This window comes from Puma concolor, chromosome C1 (assembly GCF_028749965.1).
Source record: "Puma concolor isolate L17-30 chromosome C1, mPumCon1.1.hap2, whole genome shotgun sequence".
Lineage (NCBI taxonomy): Eukaryota > Metazoa > Chordata > Mammalia > Carnivora > Felidae > Puma > Puma concolor.
In genome coordinates, this window is record NC_141674.1 from 9,564,906 (window position 1) to 9,587,430 (window position 22,525).

The window sequence follows — 22,525 nt, forward strand, 5'->3', positions numbered from 1 at the left end:
GAAGGGGCCTCCACTCCCACCCTCTGGGAGGAAGGACCAACCCCTGGGCATCCGTCCCACTGCGCTTGGCCAGCGCTCACCCTCCTATCACTTTCCTCTCCTGCACTCCGGAGTAAGAGGGCTCAGTTTGGGCTGGTGAAATCCTGCCAGGCCCTGCCTGCCAGCCTCCCGGAACTCCAAACCCAAAGGATCAGGAGACAGAATCACCCTTGTGTTCTTTCACATGCTCAGCCAGACTTCCAGCCAGGGCTTCCTGATTTCACAGCAGCATAGAAGGTTAGATCCAAACGCATCTGTGACTCTACCCCCACCCCACGTCTCCCCTTTATTTTACAGATGAGAGGTCCAATGAAGTTAGACACCCTGTCTAAGGTCACATGGAGGCTGGATGGAGCCCAGGTTCCCTAACTCCTAGTTTTGTGCTCTTTCCAAGCACCCAGCTCTTAGTTTACTATGAGCACCCGAAGTTGTGGGTACCACGGCCCTTGCTGTAGGCTCTTGGTGTCGCAGAGGAAGACTTCTCAGCGAGGCCTCCCTGCATGGACTGCAAGGGAGTGGGGCGCTGGGAACGGCAGCTCTAATTTCCCGTAGTGCTGGCCTTTGTTCCCCACCGCAACTTTCATTAAATATGGGCTGCTGCATCAGGGGAAATTCCCAACTGTCCTCCCTGTCTCGGCCGCAGACACTCTGTCTGATTAAGCAATCAGCTCATTTCTACCAGGGGAAGATGCACCGGCAGCGTCGGGTCAAGGGCTCCTGCTCGGTCCTGGCCCCACGGAGCATGTTCCGTAGAATGGGCAGCAGAGTGCAGTCGGTCCTGTGCCAGGATTGTGACTCCAGCCTGACTGGCAGCCCTGGACCTCAGGACACCCACATCGGTCACTGCACATGCACAGAAGATCGACAGACGCACAGTGCAGTTTTCCCAGCCTGTCCTCCTCCTGGTAAGAAAGGAGCAGAGATGATCACCAAGGGCTGAAAGTCTTATTCTCTGGGGAGGCAGGCGCTCACTTCCACTGCCACCACCCGCACCACCATCACTGCCATCATCTCGACTATCACCATTACTGCTTCTCCCACCCGTCCCGTGGCCACCATCCCACCATGATGTCTCCCACCCGTCCCGTGGCCACCATCCCACCATGATGTCTCCCACCCGTCCCAGCCACCATGGTGATGTCACCGCCCGTCCCGTGGCCACCATCTCTACCATGATGCCCACCACCTGTCCCAGCCACCATGGTGATGTCACCGCCTGTCCTGTGTCCACCACCTCCACCATTTCTACCACTCTCGTCACTGCCACCTCAGTAGCAAACACTATTTGCTAGTGCTAGGGATACTCACCTGTGTCTAGTTGTTATCGATGATCTAGTTAAAGAGAACATTCTGGCAGGCTCCTCTGTGTGGGGAAGTCTAAGACTGGCCCCCTGAGGCTGGTACCTCCCATACTTATAATGATCAATGTTCCACGTTGCCATGGAGTACTCAGGGTCACCCACTGTGGCTCCCTCCCTGGACCTGTCCTTTGGAGTTCTCATTGCCCCAAGGAAATCTCTAACAGTGGGCCCACTGGCCAGGTGGGTACAGTGATGTGTTGAGTGTGTTGGGGGTAAATGTGGGGCATGCATGGGAAGTGGGCCCCTTCCAATTATACTGTTGAGATGACATTCGATAGGGAAGTCATATTTATTGCAACTCCTACTGTTTACCAGGAACTATGATGGGTTCACCATTATCAACTCACTTAATTCTCTTCCTCAACAGCCCTTTGGACCAGTGCTTCTCACAACGGCGGGTGATTTTGCCCCTCCGCAGGCATTTGGTGATATCTGGAGGTATCACCACCTTCTATCACCAGAACTCATGTCAGCCTGCAAAACTGAAACCTTGTCCCCATTAAACACTAATTCCCCATTCCCCTGACCCTAGTCCCTAGCACCCTCCATTCAGTTTCTGTCTCTATGAATTTAATTCCTGTATGGTGCCTCACATAAGTGGAAGTTAGAGTGATTTTGTCCTTTTGTGACTGGCTTGTTTCACTTGGTGTAGTGTCCCCAGGGTTCATCCCTGTCACAACAGGTGCCAGAATGTCCTTTTTTTTTTTTTTTTTAATTTTTTTTTTTTCAACGTTTATTTATTTTTGGGACAGAGAGAGACAGAGCATGAACGGGGGAGGGGCAGAGAGAGAGGGAGACACAGAATCGGAAACAGGCTCCAGGCTCTGAGCCATCAGCCCAGAGCCTGACGCGGGGCTCGAACTCATGGACCGTGAGATCGTGACCTGGCTGAAGTCGGACGCTTAACCGACTGCGCCACCCAGGTGCCCCCAGAATGTCCTTCTTTTAAGGCTGATTGATATCCCATTGTAAGGACAAACCACATTTTGCTTGTCTATTCATCTATCGATGGACACTTGGGTTGCTTCTACCTTTTGGCTGTTGTGAATAATACCACCATGGACCTGAATGCACAAATGTGAGGTATGTTTTAGATGCAGAGACCAGGGCTCAGAGAAGCTGTGTGGCTTTCCCAAAGTCACACAACTTGTCTGTGAGGGCTTGGACTTAAAGGCAGGCCTGGCCGTCACCAAAGCCCATTCTCTATCCATCACACCATGGTGTCCTCAGGACCGTGTGGGCTCACGCACACAGTGGTCATTTCTGGAACTTCCCTGGGCCGCTATCGGGCGGACAATTTCATCCCAGTTGCGAAACTCGCCTTCATGTCTCCCCATCTCCGCTCACCGGTGCCACCTTCCCTCTCTGTCTAGGCCCCATCCATCCTTCGCTCTTAGCATGTGAGACCTGCCTCTCTCTGGAGCTCCCCGGTGGCTGCTTATGACGGTCACCCCAGGACAGCTGCCCGCGACCTGCTGGCGTTGACGCCTCAACCGTCTGTGAAACCAACACAGCAATTCTGGTTTTCTTGGGAAGTCAGGAATCAGATTGGATTTTTTTGTTATATTTATGAATCTGCCAGCAGCTAGGTGGCCAAGGGTAGACCTGGGGTCCCCGAAACAGACACCTCCCCTTGCAGTTTTCAGTAGATCCCAGCACTGTGACAACTGGTGTCACTGGGGCCAGAGTTGTGCCGTGTTTGGAAGTGACTGCGGGGTCAGGGGTCGGCAGGGGCTGGGGTTGGGGGGGTGTCATTAGAAACAACCTGTGCAGGCAGAGAGGCCCTCACCTTTACTGACCCTCCACTTTCACAGGTGGGGAAACAGACCCAGAGAGGCGCAGTTAATTCCCTGCGGTAGACAGAAGAATGCTCCCAAAATGCCCGTGCCCTAATCCCCAGAGTCTGTGACTATGTTACCTCATACGCAAAAGGGACTTTCAAGATGTGTGATTAAGGTCTTGAGATGGGGAGAAAATCCTGATTATCCAGGCGGGCCCAATGTCGTCACCAGATTCCTTGTAAGACGGAGGCGGGAGGGCCGACCTCAGGGAGGAGATGTGACAGAGGTCACAGTGATGTGGCCCACGAGCCAAGAGTGTGGGGCAGCCTGTTAAAGCTGGGAAAGGCCAAAGAAGCACAGCCATCTCAGGCTGTAAGACCTGACGTGTTTTTTTAATATTTATTTACTGATTTTGAGAGGGATAGACGGAGGGAGGGAGAGAGAAAGCTGGAGAAGGGCAGAGAGAGAGGGAGACAGAGAATCCCAAGCAGGCTCCACACTGTCAGCACAGAGCCCAAGATGGGGCTTGAACTCCCAAACCGTGGGATCATGACTTGAGCCAAAACCAAGAGCCCGACACTTAACCGACAGAGCCCCTCAGGTGCCCCCATGGGACCTGTTTTGGACTGTAGACCTACAGAACTGTAAGATTATAGATCTGTGGTATCCTAAGACACTGATTTTGTGGTAGTCTGTTACAGGAAATGAACACAAAACCAACACAGTCCCCAAGATCAGTGAGTCAGTGGCAGAGCCCTGCCTGGGAGCCAACTCTGAGTCCTGAGCACCTGCAGCGACACTGCGTATTGGTGGTTCAGCGTGAGCCTCCGGAACTGGGTCCCTGGGGAGGCGACACACGGGTGTTGATTTACAGCTGATAGTGATAACAGCTGGTGTTTATAATGGGCTTTCAGTGTATCAGGCACTGTGCTAAGCCCATTACAAGGGTTCTCTCTTTGACCCTCATGAGAGAGTCATGAATATTATTATTGTCCATATTTTATACATGAGAAAACGGAAGCCGAGAGAGGTGAAGTGATCTGCCCAGCCTCACCCAGCTAGTAAATACAGGAGCGGGGTTCAAATGGTGGGGGCTCTCGATGCAAAGCCTGAGTTCTCAGTCATGGTGCCACATCCCCATCTGGTGAGTGATGAGCGATATGAGACAAGAGCACCAGCCCGGAATTGGGGGGCCTTGACCTTTGTCTGCTATTCACTAGTTTGCTGTGTGGCTTTGGGCACGTCACTTGTTCTCTCTGAGCCATGTTTTCCTAACCGAAAATGAAGAAAGATACACCAGAAAACTCTATAATCTAAGCTTGTTGAGTTTTCTAGAATGTTCCCTCCAAGAGAGCAAAGTCACTGCCATGTCCTTCACTTGGCGCTGAATTTGTTTTCACAGATGTTTGGTCTGCTCTGGTTTCTGCTAAGACATTCAGGTCCTCTTTGGATTCAGGCCAGGTTCTGAATCTGGAAAGCTCACTGACTAAGTGGGGTTCTGAGCTCAAAACAGAGGCTCTGGACCCGAGAGGATGGGCTCGTAGAGAAGGTACCCTGGTTTCTGACATGAGATTTGAGAAGCTGTACAGTGACCGCTGACAAGGATCCTGGAGCCATACCTCCACTCTGGCTGGTGTCCTGGGCCAAGTTACATTAACCTGCCTGTGCCTTGGCTTTCTCATCTGTAAAAGGGGGTGATGCCAGCTGGAAACATTCTCCCTGGAAGACACGAACAGACTCGGAGCTATGCCACCCACTGCAGTAGCCACTGGCCACATGTCGAGAAGTTGATACACGGCCAGTCTGCAGGAGATGTGCTGTAGGTGTGCAATACACCCCAGATTTTGAAGCCTTAGTGTGAAAAAAGCAACGAGAAAATATCTCATGAATGACTTTTCTACTGATTCCAGGTTGAAAAAAAATAACATTCCGGATATGCTGGATTAAATAAAATATTAAAATTAACTTCACCTGCTCATTTGTGGCTCACTTTGTCTTTTCCCTGGGTGGAGCTACCATAGGGTGCTTAGCTCAGTGCCGGGGACACAGCAAGACACAAAATAAGCCACGGGGGGCAGCCTGCTCAAGGCAGGGGGCAGGGACAACCCCCAGAGAAATAAACAAGAGGCCGATTTGCACCTTGAGGGCTTATGTCCCCAACATGCAAACAGAGTGAAGCAATTTGCTTCGAGGTCATAAAATCGTCCTAAAATCTGACGGCTGGACACCATTTTGGAGGCTATTCAACCCCAGCTCCTGGGGGTTTGCTGGTAATCCTTGGCGATCCTTGGCCTGTGGACCTTGACCTCTGCCTTCATCATTACATGCCTTCTCCCTTCCAGCCTGTGTCCAAATTTCCCCTCTTCATGAGGGCATCATTTGTGTTCATCCTTTAGGGCCCACCCTCCTGACCTTACCCTGACTAGATACATCTTCAATGACCCTTGGATTAATCACGTTTCTGACATCTTAGGGCCTTGCTGCCTGGGGAGCGACAGCCCCTCCCAGGGTTAGCCAATTCCTAGAGACAGAAAGTCAACAACCAGCTCAACAGCACACCTTTGATATGCAAACTGACTGGTCCACACCCCCACCCACCTTTTCCTGTCAGACTCTTGTGGTCCGGAACACCGTCTTGGGCCCTGGATGACGCCAGGGCCAGGGACCTGATGACTGGGGACCACCCCTAAAGCGCCCAGCCTGCCCCAATTCTTCAAACAAGCCAACCCCAAACCTGCCAGCCCGTCTACCCTGCCCCTTCCTCCTGCAAAAAACACACTAAAGATTCTTGCCTGCACCTTCCCGTTACCCCCTCTGCCCCCCGACCATCCCTGGTGCCTCCCAGGGCAGTCCTGCGTGGCATCCACACTTCCTCTTTGTAGAGATCTGTGAGTGCTAAGTGTCCTCCTTCGTGGCGGTCATTTCTGTGTCTGCAGGTCTTACCGGGCCTGATTAAAACAAATCCCAGCGACATTTAAAACAACCCTATCTCGGGGCACCTGAGTGGCTCCGTGGGTTAAGCGTCCGACTTCGGCTCAGGTCATGATCTCATGGTGTGTGAGTTCGAGCCCCGCGTCAGGCTCTGTGCCGACAGCTTGGAGCCTGCTTCCGACCCTATCTCCAAATAAAGTCATAGTCTGAGTTACTGAGGGTCAGGACTTGCACACCTGATTTTGGGGAAACATAATTTAGCCCACAGCATTCTCTTTCTCTTTCCATTCCTTGCGGAAGAATCTGCAAGAGCTCCTCAAGTCAGGGTCCCAGCAGGCGAGTGTGGCCCACCCACATGGGTTACTGGACGGGAATCTAACCGAGGGGCTGTTTACAAAGGTGTGGACTGGCCTCCGGAAGTCAGCAAGGGGCAGTGAGGTAGCCAGGGCTCTGCCAGGGGGACGGGGCGGCCTTACCTGACAGGATAAAGGGGTAACCTGGCGAGGCAGGAGAGCTGCGGCTAACGCAAGTGTGTGCACCTGTCTGTCACGTGCTGTATTAAAAATAAAGGTAAGGTGGGGGAGGGGGAACATAATACTTCCCCACTGCACCAACATGGAAAAGCACACAGAGGAAAAGGAATAAATTAAAAACTCTATGACATTCTGGGAAAGGCAGATGATAGAGACAGTAAAAAAAAAAAATTAGTGTTTCCCAGACAGGGGTTCCGGAGGGAGGGGAGAGGAATAGATCCATGCAGCACAGGACGTTTTTAGGACAGTGAAATTCCCTGTGTGATACCACGATGGCGGATACATGACATCATCCATTTGTCCAAACCCATAGGATGTACATCACAAAGAGTGAACCTGCTGTAAGCTGTGGACTTTAGTTAATAATAATGTAATAGTATCATCAGTTCCTCTATTGTGACAAATGGGCCAGACTAATGCAAGGTGTCAGTAATAGGGAACTGAGCCGGAGGGGGTTTATGGGAACTCCCTGTATCATCTGCTTTATTTTCCATAAACCTGTAACTGCTCTAAAAAAGTCTATTAATTATCTCTTAAAATAAAATAAAACAACTCTTACACCCAGAGAAAAATCACCAGTGGCACTTGGCTGCCTCTCTTTTCCATCATTTTCCCGTGGGACCTGGTTCTTTCTCCCGGCCTCCCCGGGGGCTCCCCACAAGCTTCCCCGGCCTCCCCGTTCCTGCACTGGCTGGGCAATCTTTTCTCTCCGCACCACCCCCTCCCTTTGCTCCCGTCCCCACCAATGAACATTAGAGCTTTTCCATCATCCAGCAGTTTCTGTGACCTGGAACGTCCGCCCTCTCTCCTGTGTCCCATCAAGGGGGTACAGAGCGTTGGCTGCTGGTCGCTGTTCTGTGGTTCTGTCTAGGGGGCTGAAGACCTAGAAACCATTGTCTTGTCATTTTACCGGGTTGACAATGGCCCTCCTCTTTCGCAAATGCTCCCCAATTTTCTTCTAAAGCTTTTTCATGTCAGTATTTCCCTGATGACCCGGGGGGGGAGGGGGGGAGGACAGACGAAGAAACCAAAGCCCAGAAGAGTTAGCGACCTGCCCAAGTCAAGGGGGTGGCAGTGGGGGCAGGATGTCCTGACCTCAGCTCTAAGCTCCCAGCCCCTCAGCGTGACCGTGGGCAACTTTCATTTCTGATGCAGACAATCATTTGTGTGGTTGTGTTTAAAAACAGATACTGTTGGGGTGCCTGGGTGGTGCAGTCGGTTAAGCGTCCGACTTCAGCCAGGTCACGATCTCGCGGTCCGGGAGTTCGAGCCCCGCGTCGGGCTCTGGGCTGATGGCTCAGAGCCTGGAGCCTGTTTCTGATTCTGTGTCTCCCTCTCTCTCTGCCCCTCCCCCGTTCATGCTCTGTCTCTCTCTGTCGCAAAAATAAATAAACGTTGAAAAAAAAATTTTTTTAAAACAGATATTGTCTCGTTGGCATCTTGTGAAAAAGCAAGGCTATCCTGATAACTTTGGGGGGGGTCTTTTTTTAAATTTTTATTTGTTTATTTTTGGGAAAGAGAGCACAAGTGGGGGGGGGGGGGAGGAGAGAGAGAGACAGAGACAGAGACAGAATCCCAAGCACGCTTTGCACTGTCAGTGCAGAGCCCGACACGGGGCTCGAACTCATAAACCGTGAGATCATGACCTGAGCCGAAATCAAGAGTCAGACACTTAACCGACCGCAGCACCCAAGCGCCCCTAACTTTGGGGGGGTCTTTTCTTGATATCGAGAGGGAGAAGAGGGGAAAATACTCTTGTACCTCCTTATTTAAAAGACAGCTGCTGGCGGGTAGGACCTGTGGCAAGGGAACCCACCCCAGAGATTCTTGCTAGGAGCTGGGGTCTCTTTGGACCCCTCATCCTGTGACCTGGAGGAGGCTGACTCAGGAGGGAACAGAATCAGCCAGAATCCGAGCAAGAAGGAGTCCTCACTGCCATCTAGCCCGGGGGCCAAAGACTGGAAGTCAGTCGGAGGAACACAGCCACCAGCTTGTTTGGGGAGTTCCAGAGGGTGCTCTAAATTATCTTTCATGCGCATGTGTTCTCTGGTTCTGCTCCCGCCCCACCGTCTCCAGTGACTCCCACCTGCTACCCCGAGGGGCCTCTGAGGCGATCTAGGGTCCCACTGACAGCTACAGATGCAGCCAGGACTGGGACCCTAATTCCTGCCTCTTTGGTTTGGGCTCACCTCTAAGGATCTTCCCTTTAATCCCGAGGGGTCTGATGCTCCCTCAAGGTCCTGACACTTGCCCTTGGCATTTATGCCACGACCAGCCCAGAGGATGGGGGTCATGGGGCACCAGGGGCTCTTCGATCAGCAGCCTCTGAAGCGGACAGGCCAGGCTGAGAGCCACCGGGAGGATGTGCTGTAAAAACACAGTGCCCACCTGCGTGGGTCACCAGACACTTGGGATTTGACCAGCCATGCCGAAACCCAGTGGGATTTGTAAGGCTGTGTGCATATCTGGTCCGTGCATCAGCATTTCTATGATCTGCATAAAGAGAAAAAAAATAGCTCCTATGTGTGGTGGTGAAGGAAATTGCACTTTCAGCTTCTTCATATGACGTCACTCGAGGTCAAAGGGCAGATGCCATCACCTGTATTTGACCGAGGGGACACTGGGACCCAGAGCATCAGGGGATTTATCTGCCATCAGACAGTTAAGTGGAAGCACAGCCACGGTCACAGATGCCTCACGGTGGCTGCCCAGCCCCCCACGCCCTGGCAGCCCTTGGGTACAATGTCACCGCGGCTGTACCCCCAGCCGACTGGACTGAGAGGGACAGCTCCCAAACGGAGCCAGACACAGCCTCCTACAGGGACCTGGAAATCGGGACCAACAGAGCACAGTCTCTCCCGCCCCCCGCTGGCCTCTTGAATGGAGTGGTCTGCTTTTGCCACGTGGATGAGGAAGTAGAGAGAGCCTGTCAGCACGTGGAGGGGAGAATGAGGAAGTGTGGGAGGCAGAGATGAGCGGGACAGAGGCCCTGTGCTCCCTGTGGCCTCCCAGGTCTCGGCCACAGCACTTCCTGGGGCCCGACGGCCTGGGACCCAGGCTTGCCGGTGACACCCCACATCCTCACCAGAACCCCTTCTGTTTGCTCCAGATGGAATCGGCTTCCGGTTCAGCTGAGATCAATGGCCTTGGTGACACAAACTCTGTCCACCGGCCGCTCACCTGCACCTTGCACAGCAGAGAATACCAGGGCACTAGTCGCCCCAGGACCCCCAGATGGCCGCCCCTTCGTCCTGCCAGCGGTGCCCCAGCGGAGAGGCGGGCACAGCTGCACCCCCCTCCTCCTTCACAGTGGAGAGCCCGAAGCTCAGGGGCCGGTGGGGTCTGACCGGATCACACAGATCTGGTACAGGAACCCGCAGAACCTCCCTTCCAGGCCTCTGCCTTTGCTGAAAGATGCTCTGGATAGCCTTTGCTGACCACAGTCGGAGAGGGCTATGTGCTGAGGACAGAAGCCAAGGCCAGTGATCTCTGTGACAGAGGCCTTGGGCGCGTCTGCTCGCATATGCCCACAGCCCCACCGAGCCCCTTCTACGCTGGGCGTGGCCCCAGGTGCTGGGGACACAGCAGCGAGCATGCTGTTCTCTGGGAGCTCGTGTGTCTGCAGGGACACGAGATATCTCGTGGACAAGGTAGTGTGGACCTCGTGGGTGCTCTGACATAAACGCAACAGAGCTGGGCTGGGGGTGGTGCGGGACTACCTAGGCAGGGGGGACAGGGGAGGTCTCGGAGGCAGGGGCGTCCACCTGGGGACCTGAAGGTGAGGGAGATACAGCCACCTGAGGAGGAAATGTCCTAGCGGGAGAGACAGCAGTAAGTTCAGGGTCCCGGTTGGACAGTGACACTTGGCGTGTTCCAGGGACAGCTGGGGGTCGGTGTGGCTGGGGTGGGGTGGGCAGGGACGGGGGAGCGGGTGGGGGTAGGTCTTCTGGGGCATGGGAGGGAGCTGGCTTGTTCTAAGCGCAGGGGACGCCATCGTCCAAACATGCCACATCCTGTACCAGCCTCTGGGGGTTCAAGGAGGAAAAAGACGTATCTCGTGTCCTCCGAACAGGCCACTCCTGTGACCTGGCAGTCTCAAGCAGTGGTCACAGAGACAGTACAGGATCCAATGAGGTCACACAGGAAAGGCTCCCAACCCAGCCTCGGGGGGCCAGAGAGCTGGAGGCTGCGGGCTAAGTAGGAACCAGAGACATAAAGAAGTAAAGGTGGGGGAGGGGAGGGAGGGCGGGAGGGTAGGATCGGGGACCTGTGACGGCTGCGGCAGAGCCCTGAGGGCAGGAGCCCGGGACAGCTCCCCAGAACCTGGGTCATGCACCCTGCGGTGGGCCTGTAACGCCCACGTTCAGGACAAACGTGCTATTCTGCAAATTGCGTCCCTTCCGGGTCCTCACGACAACTCACATAGGTCCGTGGAGGTCCTGCTGTGCTATCACTGACACAGCCAGCCCGAAGGCGATGAGGCCTGCCAAGCCCTCCCTTCCACACCACATCCAACACCACGAGAAGATTCTGGGATAGCGGAAACTGGACGGGCCACTGGCTGGAAGGCTCGCTCTTCGGGTATGTGAGTCAGCTGGCAGCCAGCTAACGGCAATCGGGGCCTCTCCGAAAAAAATGCCCAACTGTGTCCCCCAGGGCTGCCCTAGTTGGACAGGAAGGTAGGTCCGCCGTCCTACGTTGCCCAGCGATGAGGCTGCCCTTTGCGTTAACTGACAGAACGGCACAACCAATGTGATATTTCCAGAGAGATCCTGTGTTTGGGACGAAGCGGCAGGCCTCGGCCAGGCTCTCCTGGGAGCCAACAAGACAGGGCGAGGTGGCCTTGTGTCACGTTTTCGGCTCACTCTCCACCGGGACTGCAGACCCCGGTGCCCGTGAAAGCTGACGCTCGGCCCAGGATGCCGGTGGTGACGGGAGAGGTGTCACCCCGTGACTCTACTCTAAATAAGAGATGAGTTAAGAATACACCCGCTGGTCACAGGACATGCACAAACCCGTCAAAGGCACGAGGGAGACCACCTGCCAAAGGGAAGAAGATCTCAGTCAACCTCCGCCAGGAACGTGGTTCTCAGGTGTATAAACATACCCAAAACATCCGCTCGAATGGTCAGATTAAAGAAAGAAGATGTCCCTGTTTTGTCTGCTGGGAAACAGGTTTAAAAATAATAACACATCACGCTGGGAAAGACGTGGCAAGACAGGTCTTCCCTGCCTGCCAATGGTGCCACCTCCCTAGGGTGCCATTAGGCAAAAAACGTATCCAGACCAAAAACATATGGTTTAACCAAAAAACGTATGGTGAAAACAACCACAGACTTTCACCCTGCATTTCTGCTTCAAAGAATTTGCACCAAAGAAATGAAATACCAAGAAGCATCCACAAGCTTTACATGTGTGGGATGTTTAGATCAGCACTGTTTATATACCAAAAAAAAAAAAAAAAAAAAAAAAGATAAAAAGAAATAAATCACATTTCTAACAACAGGAGACAGGTTCAACGAATAGATCCATAAAATGACGTATTCTGTGGCCATTAAAGGTTAGATTTTTGGGGCACCTGGGTGGTTCAGTCAGTTAAACGTCCGACTCTTGGTTTTGGCTCCGGTCATGATCTCACGGTTTGTGAGTTCAAGCCCCGCATCGGGCTCTGTGCTGACAGGGCAGGGCCTGCTTGGGATCCTCTCTCTCTGCCCCTCCCCAGCTTGTGTGCGTTTTCTCTCTCTCTCCCTCTGTCTCTTTCTCTCTCAAAATAAATAAACTTAAAAAAAAAGTTACATCTTCTAAATCTTTTTTTTTTTCACGTTTATTTAGTTTCGAGAGGCAGAACGTGAGCAGGGGAGGGGCAGAGAGAGAGGATCTGAACTGGGTAGGCTCTGAGTTGTCAGCACAGAGCCGGATGCAGGGCTTGAACTCACGAACCGTGAGATCATGACCTGAGCTGAATTCAGACGCTTAACCGAGCCACCCACTTGCCCCAGGTTACATTGTCAAAGTACTGTAATGACAGGAAACTCTCACAACCCAATAAGAGAAGAAAAAAACATCAGTAAGAAGATCTATAATACCACAGCAATTTGTTTAAAACTATGTATGTGCATAAGAATACGACCGGAATAAAATACAGCAAAACTTTAGTAGTGGTGGGATTTCGGGTGGTTTCTATTTCCTTCACGATACTCATCTATCTTCCCCACGTATACAAGGAGGCTGTTATGGTATAATTGGGAAAATAAAACTGCTTTTATTTCTAAAGAAGAAGAAATAGAGTCACCTTGGAGTCACCTGCAGCCCCGAATTACCTCCAGCCAAGCATCAGTTTTCGTCCCTTTCGCTGAAACACTGTTTACTTTGTCAGCGTGACAAGGCGTCCCCACTTGTCTGACCAAGCCAGGCCCTCATTATGTCTGACACATGAGAAAAGGAAGTAGGTCACCGGCAAGTGGGGGCAGCTCCCCCAGCGAGCAGTGAGCCGGGGCTGGAAGGAGGGGTTAGTCACGTCACTCGCCCCGGACCTTGCCTGTCACGACACCCCTTCCTAGAGAGGGCTCGGGGACTCCCAGGAGCTGGGCCCCCCCAAACGCTTGGATACTCCAGGCACTATAGTGGACCTTCTCTAGGAGGCTGCCCACGCAGGGGACCAGGGTTACAGACCCAAAGCATGACCTGTGGCCCCCCTGTCCCCCTTCCCACCCCCAGCCCTTCCTTCCCTCCCCATAGCTGCCTGTGTCAAGGCCTTGGGGTACAAGATAAGCTCAGATCTCTTCGCTGGGACCGGGGGCTGTGACCTGCCGGCCACGTGCACCGTGGTTAGGGACGGTGAAAGAAGGTGTCCAGGCAATTTGGCCTCCACCTGGGACCCGCATGTGCCTTTGACGCACTCTGGGGCGTGGTGAGGGTTGTGGACAGTCCGCGGGCTCCATGCACCTCCGAAGTGGAGCACAGACACAGCCCCTTGCCTGTCCCTAGGGTTTCTCGAACCCAGCAGCCTTTCCTCCCTGTGGCTCCCAGATCTAGGCTGGGGACAGGTGAGGCGTCCTGGGAGCCCCGAGTCCTGAGCGCTCTGCCCCCACCCTACTACACAGAGACCACGGCCCCCTAGATTCCAGCAGAGGACTCTCTAGAGGGACCTGGCCTCCCCTCACCTCAACTTCCTGATCCTTAATGAGGACAAGATTCCCCTTCCTTGAAACCATCGAATTTTAGAGTTGGAAGGAGCCTTAAAGTCCTCCTACCCACTCCTTTGTTCACAAAAGAAAAATCTGAGATACTGGCACACAGCTAATGAGCTGCTTACTGACCCAAGACAAGACCTTGGGTTTCTAGAGATGCAGAGGCCCTCCAGGGCTCCTCTTACCTGCAGGGGCCTCCGTGTGTACTGAAAGCCCCAGGGCAGGGGGTTAAAAATGCAGACCTTGGGCCCCTACCTGCAGCGGCTTACTCAGTAGGCCTGGGGGCCCAAGAATCTCCTTTTCCACCAAGCTCCCTTGTGTCTTCATTCCCAATCCATCTCACTGGGCTGCTAAAGAGACCAGGTGCTGGGCCAGCACGAAGCTTTAAAGCTCAAGGGTGTTACCTTGCCGCTCCCCTCTTTCCAGACCCTCCCACCCTCTCCCTCTCTACCCCGCGGCTCGCCTGAGTGGTTGCCGAGGACTCTTGCTTCCAGGTCTGGAGTCCTTTCTACCTAAAGAGGGATGGTCACTGTCCCCTTGGCAACACACCATCCCAACCTGCCCGGAACCCACTGTCTCACCAGACCAGGTGCGGGATCTGGGGCTGGAAGGTCCGCCAGCTGTCACCCAGGGCAATCGGAGACTGGGGGGGGGGGGGGGGGGGGTTGGGGATATTCTCGCCCTCCTTCCTGATCCCTGCCCACCAGAAAGAATGAGCTGTAGGGTGAGGCACTCCTGAGTACAAACTCATCTCAGCCACTAACCACATGACCACAAACCGCCTCTTTGCATCTTGTTGGGTAAACTGTGGGCAAAGGCACCTGCCGGGCCCAGTTGTATTAAAGGGGGTGGCACTCGTAAACTACAAAGTGACGCACACCGCAAGGTCAGGCCAGTTATGTCGAGCCAGGGTGGCTCAGTTATGCTGAATTTCAGAAAACAACAAAAAACTTTGTGTGTAAGTATATCCCAGAGGCTGCGTGAGGCATACTTATACTAAAATATTATGCGTTATTTATCTGAAGTTCAGAGTTAATTAGGCATCCTGGGGGAGGTGTCCCTTGGTTGTTTGTTTAGGTTTGTCAGCTTTGTTTGTTTTGTTGCTAAGTTGGCTGATGGGCATTCCAGCAGGCAGGCATTCGGTCTCCTCTTCCTTCAGACCCAGCCCCAGCCCGGCAGTCCCTCCTAAGGTCCCAGCCCCAGCCCTGACTAAGCCCCAAAGGAGCCTGGATGGAGGGGACCCGTCATCCCCAACACGTCCCTTCGTCCCGGCTGTGGTGTGGTCTGTGAGGGGAGCTCTCCCATCAGCACAGCGGCCACACGAGAGGTTCGCCTGGCGGGTGAATGTATTTTTGTAAATGTCTGAGCCTGTCAAGGTCACTTGCTCTGCTCCTTTCTGCTTCTCTGGGGCAGGGGACAGGGAGGCGAAGAAAAGGCAATGAGGACAGGATCCCTTTGCTCCTGCCTTTGAACCCCCTCCCCCTGGGGGAGGCAGGGCACTTGTCTAGAAAACACTGCAGCTTGGACTGACTCCACGAAGCCCGATTTTCCTCGGCAGGAAGTGGGTGGCCACATCGTGGCAGGGGGCTGGAAGCCTTGAGGGCCCCGTGTGCCCCCCAGCTGTTGTTAATTCTCTGTGCCCTCACCTCTCCGGGCCTTCCTGTTAAAACAGGATAATAACAGGGGCGCCTGGGTGGCGCAGTCGGTTAAGCGTCCGACTTCAGCCAGGTCACGATCTCGTGGTCCGTGAGTTCGAGCCCCGCGTCGGGCTCTGGGCTGATGGCTCAGAGCCTGGAGCCTGTTTCCGATTCTGTGTCTCCCTCTCTCTCTGCCCCTCCCCCGTTCATGCTCTGTCTCTCTCTGTCCCAAAAATAAACGTTGAAAAAAAAAAAAAAAAATTTAAAAAAAAAAACAAAAAAAAAAAAAAACAAAAAAAAACAGGATAATAACAACAGCACTAACACTTCCACAGGATTGCTGGGTGCCGGGCACTGTTCTTGGTGTTTCATAAACCAAACCTCTTTAATCCTCCCAATAACCCCAGGAGGTGGGTGTTAGGCATCATGTCCATTTCACAGAGGAGGAAACCAAGGTCACCCAACTAGCAAGAAGTCGAGGCGGGATTTGGGCCCAGTCTGGTTCCTCAGCCACGCTGCCCTGAGCCTCTGCGAAGACGCAAGGCGCGAGGAGGAGGGACGGGGCGGCTGGCTTCCAGGGAGCACCCTTGCTGTGCTAAGCACCGCTGCGCCCTCGCCAGAACCGACCTTCTTCAAACCTCACCGCAAACGATGCGGGGGACACTCTTACTGCAATCTGAAGGCAGAGGCAAGGGAAACTGAGGCTCAGAGAGAAACGTGAGTCAAAATCGGAACTCAGCTCTCTTGCGTCGAGGCCCCGGGCTAGTTCCCTCGCCACGCACCCCGCTGTGGTTCGCGGTTCTCCGGACGCCGCTCTGGCCACGCTCACGGCAGCCCCCATGGAGACCACGCGCCCCCTCCCCGCTGCCTCTGTCCTCTCCCCGCTGAACCAGACCGACCGTCAACCAGGGCCCGGACTCTGCTCCTTGCTCTGAACCTGTCCATCCTTTCCCCCGGCCACACATCCCCATCTGGTGTCCCTTTTCTTCCCTCTATCACAGACCCTGGGAGGAATAGCACCTTGCAGTCTCACTGCCCTCTACTTTCGCCCACATTATCCGGTTTTGATCCGGACGACCACGCGGTCAGATGGGCCACCCTGCATTATCCGTGTCCCAATTTCACATGGGAGGAAGACAGGGCTCAAAAAAGTTAAGGGACCTGGCCAGACTCACCCGGTTTTTTACACCGGGACTCAAACCTGTGTCTTCTGACTCTACATCCAGGGTTCTGTAGACACCTCAGGGGTCAATCAAAGCTCTTCCTTCCTTTCTTTCTTTCCATGTTTACTTATTTTTTGAGAGACACAGAGAATGAGCATGAGCAGGGGAAGGGAGGGGAGAGAGAGGGAGACACAGAATCCGAAGCAGGCTCCAGGCTCCGAGCTGTCAGCACAGAGCCCGACGCGGGGCTCGAACCCACGAACTGCGAGATCATGACCTGAGCCGAAGTCGAACACTCAACCGACCGAGCCACCCAGGTGGCCCTCAAGCAAAGCCCTTTAGAGATGAGGAGTCTGAAACCCAGACAGGGTACGAGCCCTGTGCGAGGTCACAGCCATCCGTGGCAGAAGGGAGACTGAGATCTAGAGCCTCCAACTCTATAACACCTTGCCCTCATGCAAGTGGAACCAATTGTGCCAACTCAACTACCAACAGGGCTTAGGGAGGCCAACTCCACCCAAAAGCAAAGGCAGGAGCGGTGAGAACCAGGGCGTACCGCCATCCCACAATGACGTTTTTATCTGGACATTCCTGTCTCCCGGAGGTGGGGAGGTGGGGAGAACCAGGCGGCTGAGTGAAGGCAGGTCACATCTGCTTAGGACTTGCTCACGTGGCGGAGCCGGCCTGGGCTGAAAATGCCAGCTCAGGGGCCTGCGTCTGCTGGGGAGTGATTGCCCCCCGACGCCTGGGGGCCGTGCTTAGGAAAGTCTGGAGTGAATAAGGGATCACAGGAATTCAGGGCATAGACGAGCAACGACCTTGAAATCACCAGAAATGGAAAAAAGATACACCAAAGTGAAACCCGCATCTATGTCACCTATTCTAACGTGTGACTTACAGCTCTGGGTCCCACTGTGCCAAAGCCTTGGGGGCAAGGGGGGAGGCTCTGCAAGGTCACTGCTAGGACCGATGCTTACATGCTCGCCAGTGGAAAACTGGAATCCACTGAGGGTAGGGACCTTCTGCCTGCTCCCCATCCTGGGGCTCATCTCTGTGGATGCCGGGGTCCCCTCTTCTCAGCTCTGCCTCGCTTCAGGGCCCCTTAACTTCTGTGCCCGCTGTGTCCCCATCTGCCAGAGGGGTCCGTATGTCCATGTCGCCACTGGAAAAGCACGCCAGGAAAGGAAAGGGGGCACCGGCCTGCAAGGTTTTTGTTCCGCTATTTCACATCTGGGCTGCAAAGCCCCAGAACTGCAAATCTTTACTGCATCACTGGCTGTTAAGCAGGCTGCCATCACTCCTCACCAGAAAGACCTCTCATCCCTCTCAGACACCAGAGCTGAGAAACAGACCTGCTCAGGCTCTGGAGGCTGCCGGAGAGCCCTCAGAATTGGCTGGATCCTTCCACGTTCAGCGTGGGGAGGACGGCACTCAGCTCTTTCCCACACGGGAGGGCGTCTTGCCCTTAGGAGGGGCCCCTAAATAATCTGTACCCACCAGGACTAGGACCCAAAGCTCGATGAGTCCATCTCGGACGTGGGTAACAGAGGGATGGTAGGTCCCTAACTTTGGAAAGTGAGTTGTTGGAGAAACAGGTGTAGAAGCATGGCATCCCGGCCCAGAAACCCCAGAGAGTCCAGATGTGAGCCGGCCCACCCGCTGTCCCCGGCAGACCTCCGGGCAACGTTCAGGCTAGGAACCTGCCTGCTCGACACTCCTGGGGCAGTTGCTCTGAAGCACCCAGTCCCCCCCCCCCTCGTCCGGGCCGGACCCGAGGCCGCCTGCTCCCTCCCCGTCACCCCCAGCCCAGGGTACGGGTCCCGCCTGCAGGCTCACCTTTGGGCAGCTTGGACGCGTTCTCCTGGATCCAGGAGAAGAGGTGGGCGAAGTCGCAGTCGCAGAGCCAGGGGTTGCCGTCCAGACGCAGGGTGCGCAGCGCGGGCAGCGCGGCCAGGGTGGCCACGTTGAGGCTGCGCAGGTTGTTGTCGTTGAGCTCCAGCACCTGCAGCGACTCCAGCGTCTCGAAGGCGGCCTCGTGCACGCCCGTCAGGTTGTTGTTGGCCAGGCTCAGCTTGACCAGCCTCCCGGCCGAGCGGAAGGCACCGGCGCCCAGCTGGGTCAGGTTGTTGTAGCTGAGGTCGAGGAAGGCCAGCTTGGCCGAGCCGCTGAACGTGCCCTCCTCCAGCGAGCGCAGCGAGTTGTTCCTGAAGTCCAGGTAGACCAGGTCGCCGTAGAAAATGAAGAAGTCCTCGGGGATGTGCTGGATGCGGTTGCCGGCCACCAGCAGCTTGCGCACGTCCAGGGGGAAAGGGTCGGGCACGCTGGGCAGCCCGCGGTCGCGGCAGTCCACGGTGTGCGGGTCGGTGCAGGCGCAGCCCGCGGGGCACGCGTGCCCGGGCCGGAGCAGTAGCAGCAGGAGGAGGCTGCGGACGCCCAGCGCGGCGGCGGCGGCGGCGGGGGCGCCGGAGGGGGCGCGGGGGGCGGCGCGGGGGCGCATGGCCGGGGGGGGGGGGGGGGGACCCGCGCGAGCCGCGGCTACGCGGACGTGGCTCTCGGGGCGAGCCCTCCCGGCGCGGGGCGGTGCGCGGGGCCCCGGGCGGCCGGGCGCTGGGAGCTGGAGGGCGGCCGGGGCGGGGAGGGCGTGCGCCCGGGCGCGCGGGGGCGACCGAGCGCGACGCGGACGGACTGGGGGAGTCCGGGGCGGCGGGGACGCACAGGGGAGAGTCGGGGAGGGAGGGGCGAGCACTCGCGAAGGACTTACCGGGACAGGAAATTAACCCGCTGGAAAATCCCAGAGAGAGGCGGGAGCGATAGAGGTTGCCGAGGGGACTTCGCCGAAGCGGCCCCACTCGGGGCCGCTTGTTTTCTGAGACCCGGCAATAAGACCTGTCGCTGGGACTTGCCAGGAGCGCGCTCGACGACTAAGTTCGGTTACGGAGCGCCCCCCACCCCGGCGATTTCCAGAGGGCGTGTGGGGGGCGTGCGCCCGCCTGGTGCCTAAGCGCGCTCCCCGGGCGCCAGGCTGGTTGCCAAAGGGAACGCGGCCTGGGTCCCTCTGGCTCTGCGCCCCGGGGGCAGTCCCCGCGGGCTCTGGGAGGCCAAGCCAGGAGCTGCTGACCTAGGGTTGGGCGGGGCTCCAGAGTGGCTGGTTTTCCTGCCTCACTCCGCCCACCCGCACTCGACCCATCTCAGGGAGGCACTCGGGGTCAGTGAGGAGGGCAGCTGCCTGCCCCACCCCCCTCGCTGTAGCCCAAAAGGAAGCCAGGGCCAGTCAGCGCTTTCCATGCTGGCCGGAGCTTGTCGGGAACCGGAATCCCCCTTGGCACGATCCGACCTGGCTGCTGGTCTGCCCGAGGCCCAACGGAGAGGCACTGTGGCCTGGGGTCAGAGACCTGGCTCCCCAGGGGTGTGGCTTCAGTTCCAGTGCCTCCGCCTCTCTGGACCCCGGCGTAAAATTGGAGAAGGTGATAGGTATGATACTGGCAGGAGATTTCCCTCCTGGGGAAACTACTCCCCAAGCAAACTCTTTTCCCCACCCCCGCTCATTTCAAAAATGTTGGAGACGTCCCCAGAGAACCACCCGGAGATTGTCTTGCTGTTGGCTCTCTTGATCCAAATACGCTGGAATTGATAAGCTCCCACTGAACCAAAATAACCCAGGGAACAGCTGTTGGGCAACAGGCCCCCGGAGACCCTGCCCTGGTCCCTGGCCCAACACAGACTGGTGGAGGCTCAGATTCTAAAACCGTAAGAGCTAAGCCTCAGCCTTTTTCCAAAGGTACATGCAGTCTTGATGCCTTCCGATGGATCAAAAACCTGAGCCTCTGGGGCTGAGCCACCAGCTCAACAGATGACAAGTGTTTGCAGAAGACCAGGGCCTGGTGGCGGGTGGGGGTGGGGGGTGGGGAGCGGTCATGGATAAGAGTTCCAGGGAACAGCTCTTGGGGCCCTGCAGCTCTTTTCTCTGATTGTACTCCAGGCCACCATTCCAGACCTCCTGAATCCTCTGTGCCCCTGCTTTCCCAGGGTCCCCCGCTTGCCTTTATCATCCCCAGGTGCAGGGGTTCAGCCCCCGCTCTGGCATCATCCCCTTGAAGAGGCAGGTGCAGGGAGAAATAATCCGAATCCTCCTAGAGTGGGTGAGAGTACCCCAGGCTGCATAAATGAGGTAGTATTTTAATGTCAGACAAAGCACAGGCAGGTGGCAGAATAGACAGGTCCCCCTGTTGCAACTCTCCGGGAACACCCTGCACCGATCTGTTACCTCCTCCCCCTTTCCAGTCTCAGGCTTGGTTCCGGCTGCTCACTGCAGTCCCCAGGAGAACCCGTTTGTCACCGGGCTGAGCCCTCAGCATCCTTGCTTTGGGACACCTGCATTTGGTGGCGGCCACCTTGTGAGTGTGTCTCAGTGTGTGCCAGCCATTCCTACCAAAGTAGTGTGGTTGCTGGAAGCCTGCTGGCCTGGGAGTCAGGCTCCTGGCCCCGGTCCTGGCCCCACCACAAGCCACAGAAACTTTCACGGGCCCCTTGATGTCTCTGGGGAAGTACTTCTTCGCCTGGGGTCCTTGGGCCCCTTGGTGGTGAACTCTTTTCAGAGTTTTGTAAAAATCTGGTGAGAACTGGACCTTTACCTGTGAAGAGGTCACCCGGAGCCAATGCTGGAATTCTTGGTGATGAACTTGACGGTAGCCCTAGTTCTTTTGTGCGGAGCAGAAACTGGCACTCATGGATGACTTTGATGAATGAAAACAGAGATGCATTCCTACTTAATAAATGCAGAGTATTTACTTAGCAAGGGCTTGCAAAACGGAGATGCGGGATGGTAACGTAACAAAAGGGGCTCCCGGTAATGAAAAATGTTGAGAAATACCCCCTCCTGGCCTGGATTTCCTCATCGTGAAACCAGGGAGAAAATAATTTCCCTCTCCTCTTCCACAGACTATGTAAGGCCCACGTGGGGAAATACTGGGAGGGGACGTGATCTGAAGCGTATTTAGAGGAACGCTACATTAAAAAGAGGCCGTAAGTCTCGCTATGGCAGGAACTCTTTGCTTCTTGCTTTGAGTGTTCCCCCAAAGTCCCTCGAATCTAAATCTAAGCCTTTTTCATTAATGTCAGTGGGAGAAGACTCTGTTGGGGTTTGTGGGGGGCAGGGAGGGACCCCTAATGTCCCAGGACTCCTATGCCTTGGGGAAATGCAAACTTTGCCACCTCTGATTTTCCCCAGGCAAAGAAAACATAGCTGTGACCTTAGCAAGGTCACACGGTGAGTCAGTGATAGCTGCTGGAAATAGAACACAGGCATCCAGACTCCCCAGCTGCTCTGCTCACCCTGCTCCTGCCCCAGGAAGGGGGCCTCTTGCAACCTGAGGGAAAATGTTGCAGGTGACAGGGACAGACCTTCAGAGACTGTCAGCCAGCTCCTTCTTTGTGATTCCTATTCAAGAGGTGGCAAATACCCAAGGTATTCTGATGTGTTCAAAACCTGATGTCATGCCTTACCCAACTAGCCAAGCAGAGCTCCCCACTCCTCCTGTGCTCCCGGAGCCCTCCCCGCCTTGTTTTATAAGTGCCCCAGATCTGTCTCCCCGTGAGGTTGGGTCTTGGGAAGCTATGTGCACAATGCCCCCCCCCCCCAGGAAATTTCCTATGTGGGGGCCTGCTCCCCGTAAACAGAAACAATCCGGTCATGAGGTTTTCTCCCTTTGGTTGGCAGATAGACCTCTAAATGAGCCAAAATCCCAGGCCCTAAATTGTAAGCAAGATGATGCCAGTATGGTATGTGCAGGAGTCTGAGTTTAGGAGCGGATGCTAGGTTTGAATGATGAGTGTGGCTGGTGTTTGGTGATGTCATTTGGGTTACTGGTGGGTGTTGCCTCTGATGAGCGCC

At 55.3% G+C, this 22,525-nt stretch overlaps 1 protein-coding gene across 1 annotated transcript in view; it reads right to left on the bottom strand.

The window, feature by feature from the left end:
- The window catches only part of LRRC38 (leucine rich repeat containing 38), a 36,919-nt gene extending 16,923 nt beyond the window's left edge, over positions 1–19,996 (bottom strand). Inside the window, exon 1 of the mRNA XM_086715719.1 lies at positions 18,472–19,996. Coding sequence (XP_086571845.1) covers positions 18,472–19,132 — 661 coding nt within the window. The 5' untranslated portion in view covers positions 19,133–19,996. The remainder of the gene's footprint in view (positions 1–18,471) is intronic.
- Positions 19,997–22,525: the final 2,529 nt, after the last annotated feature.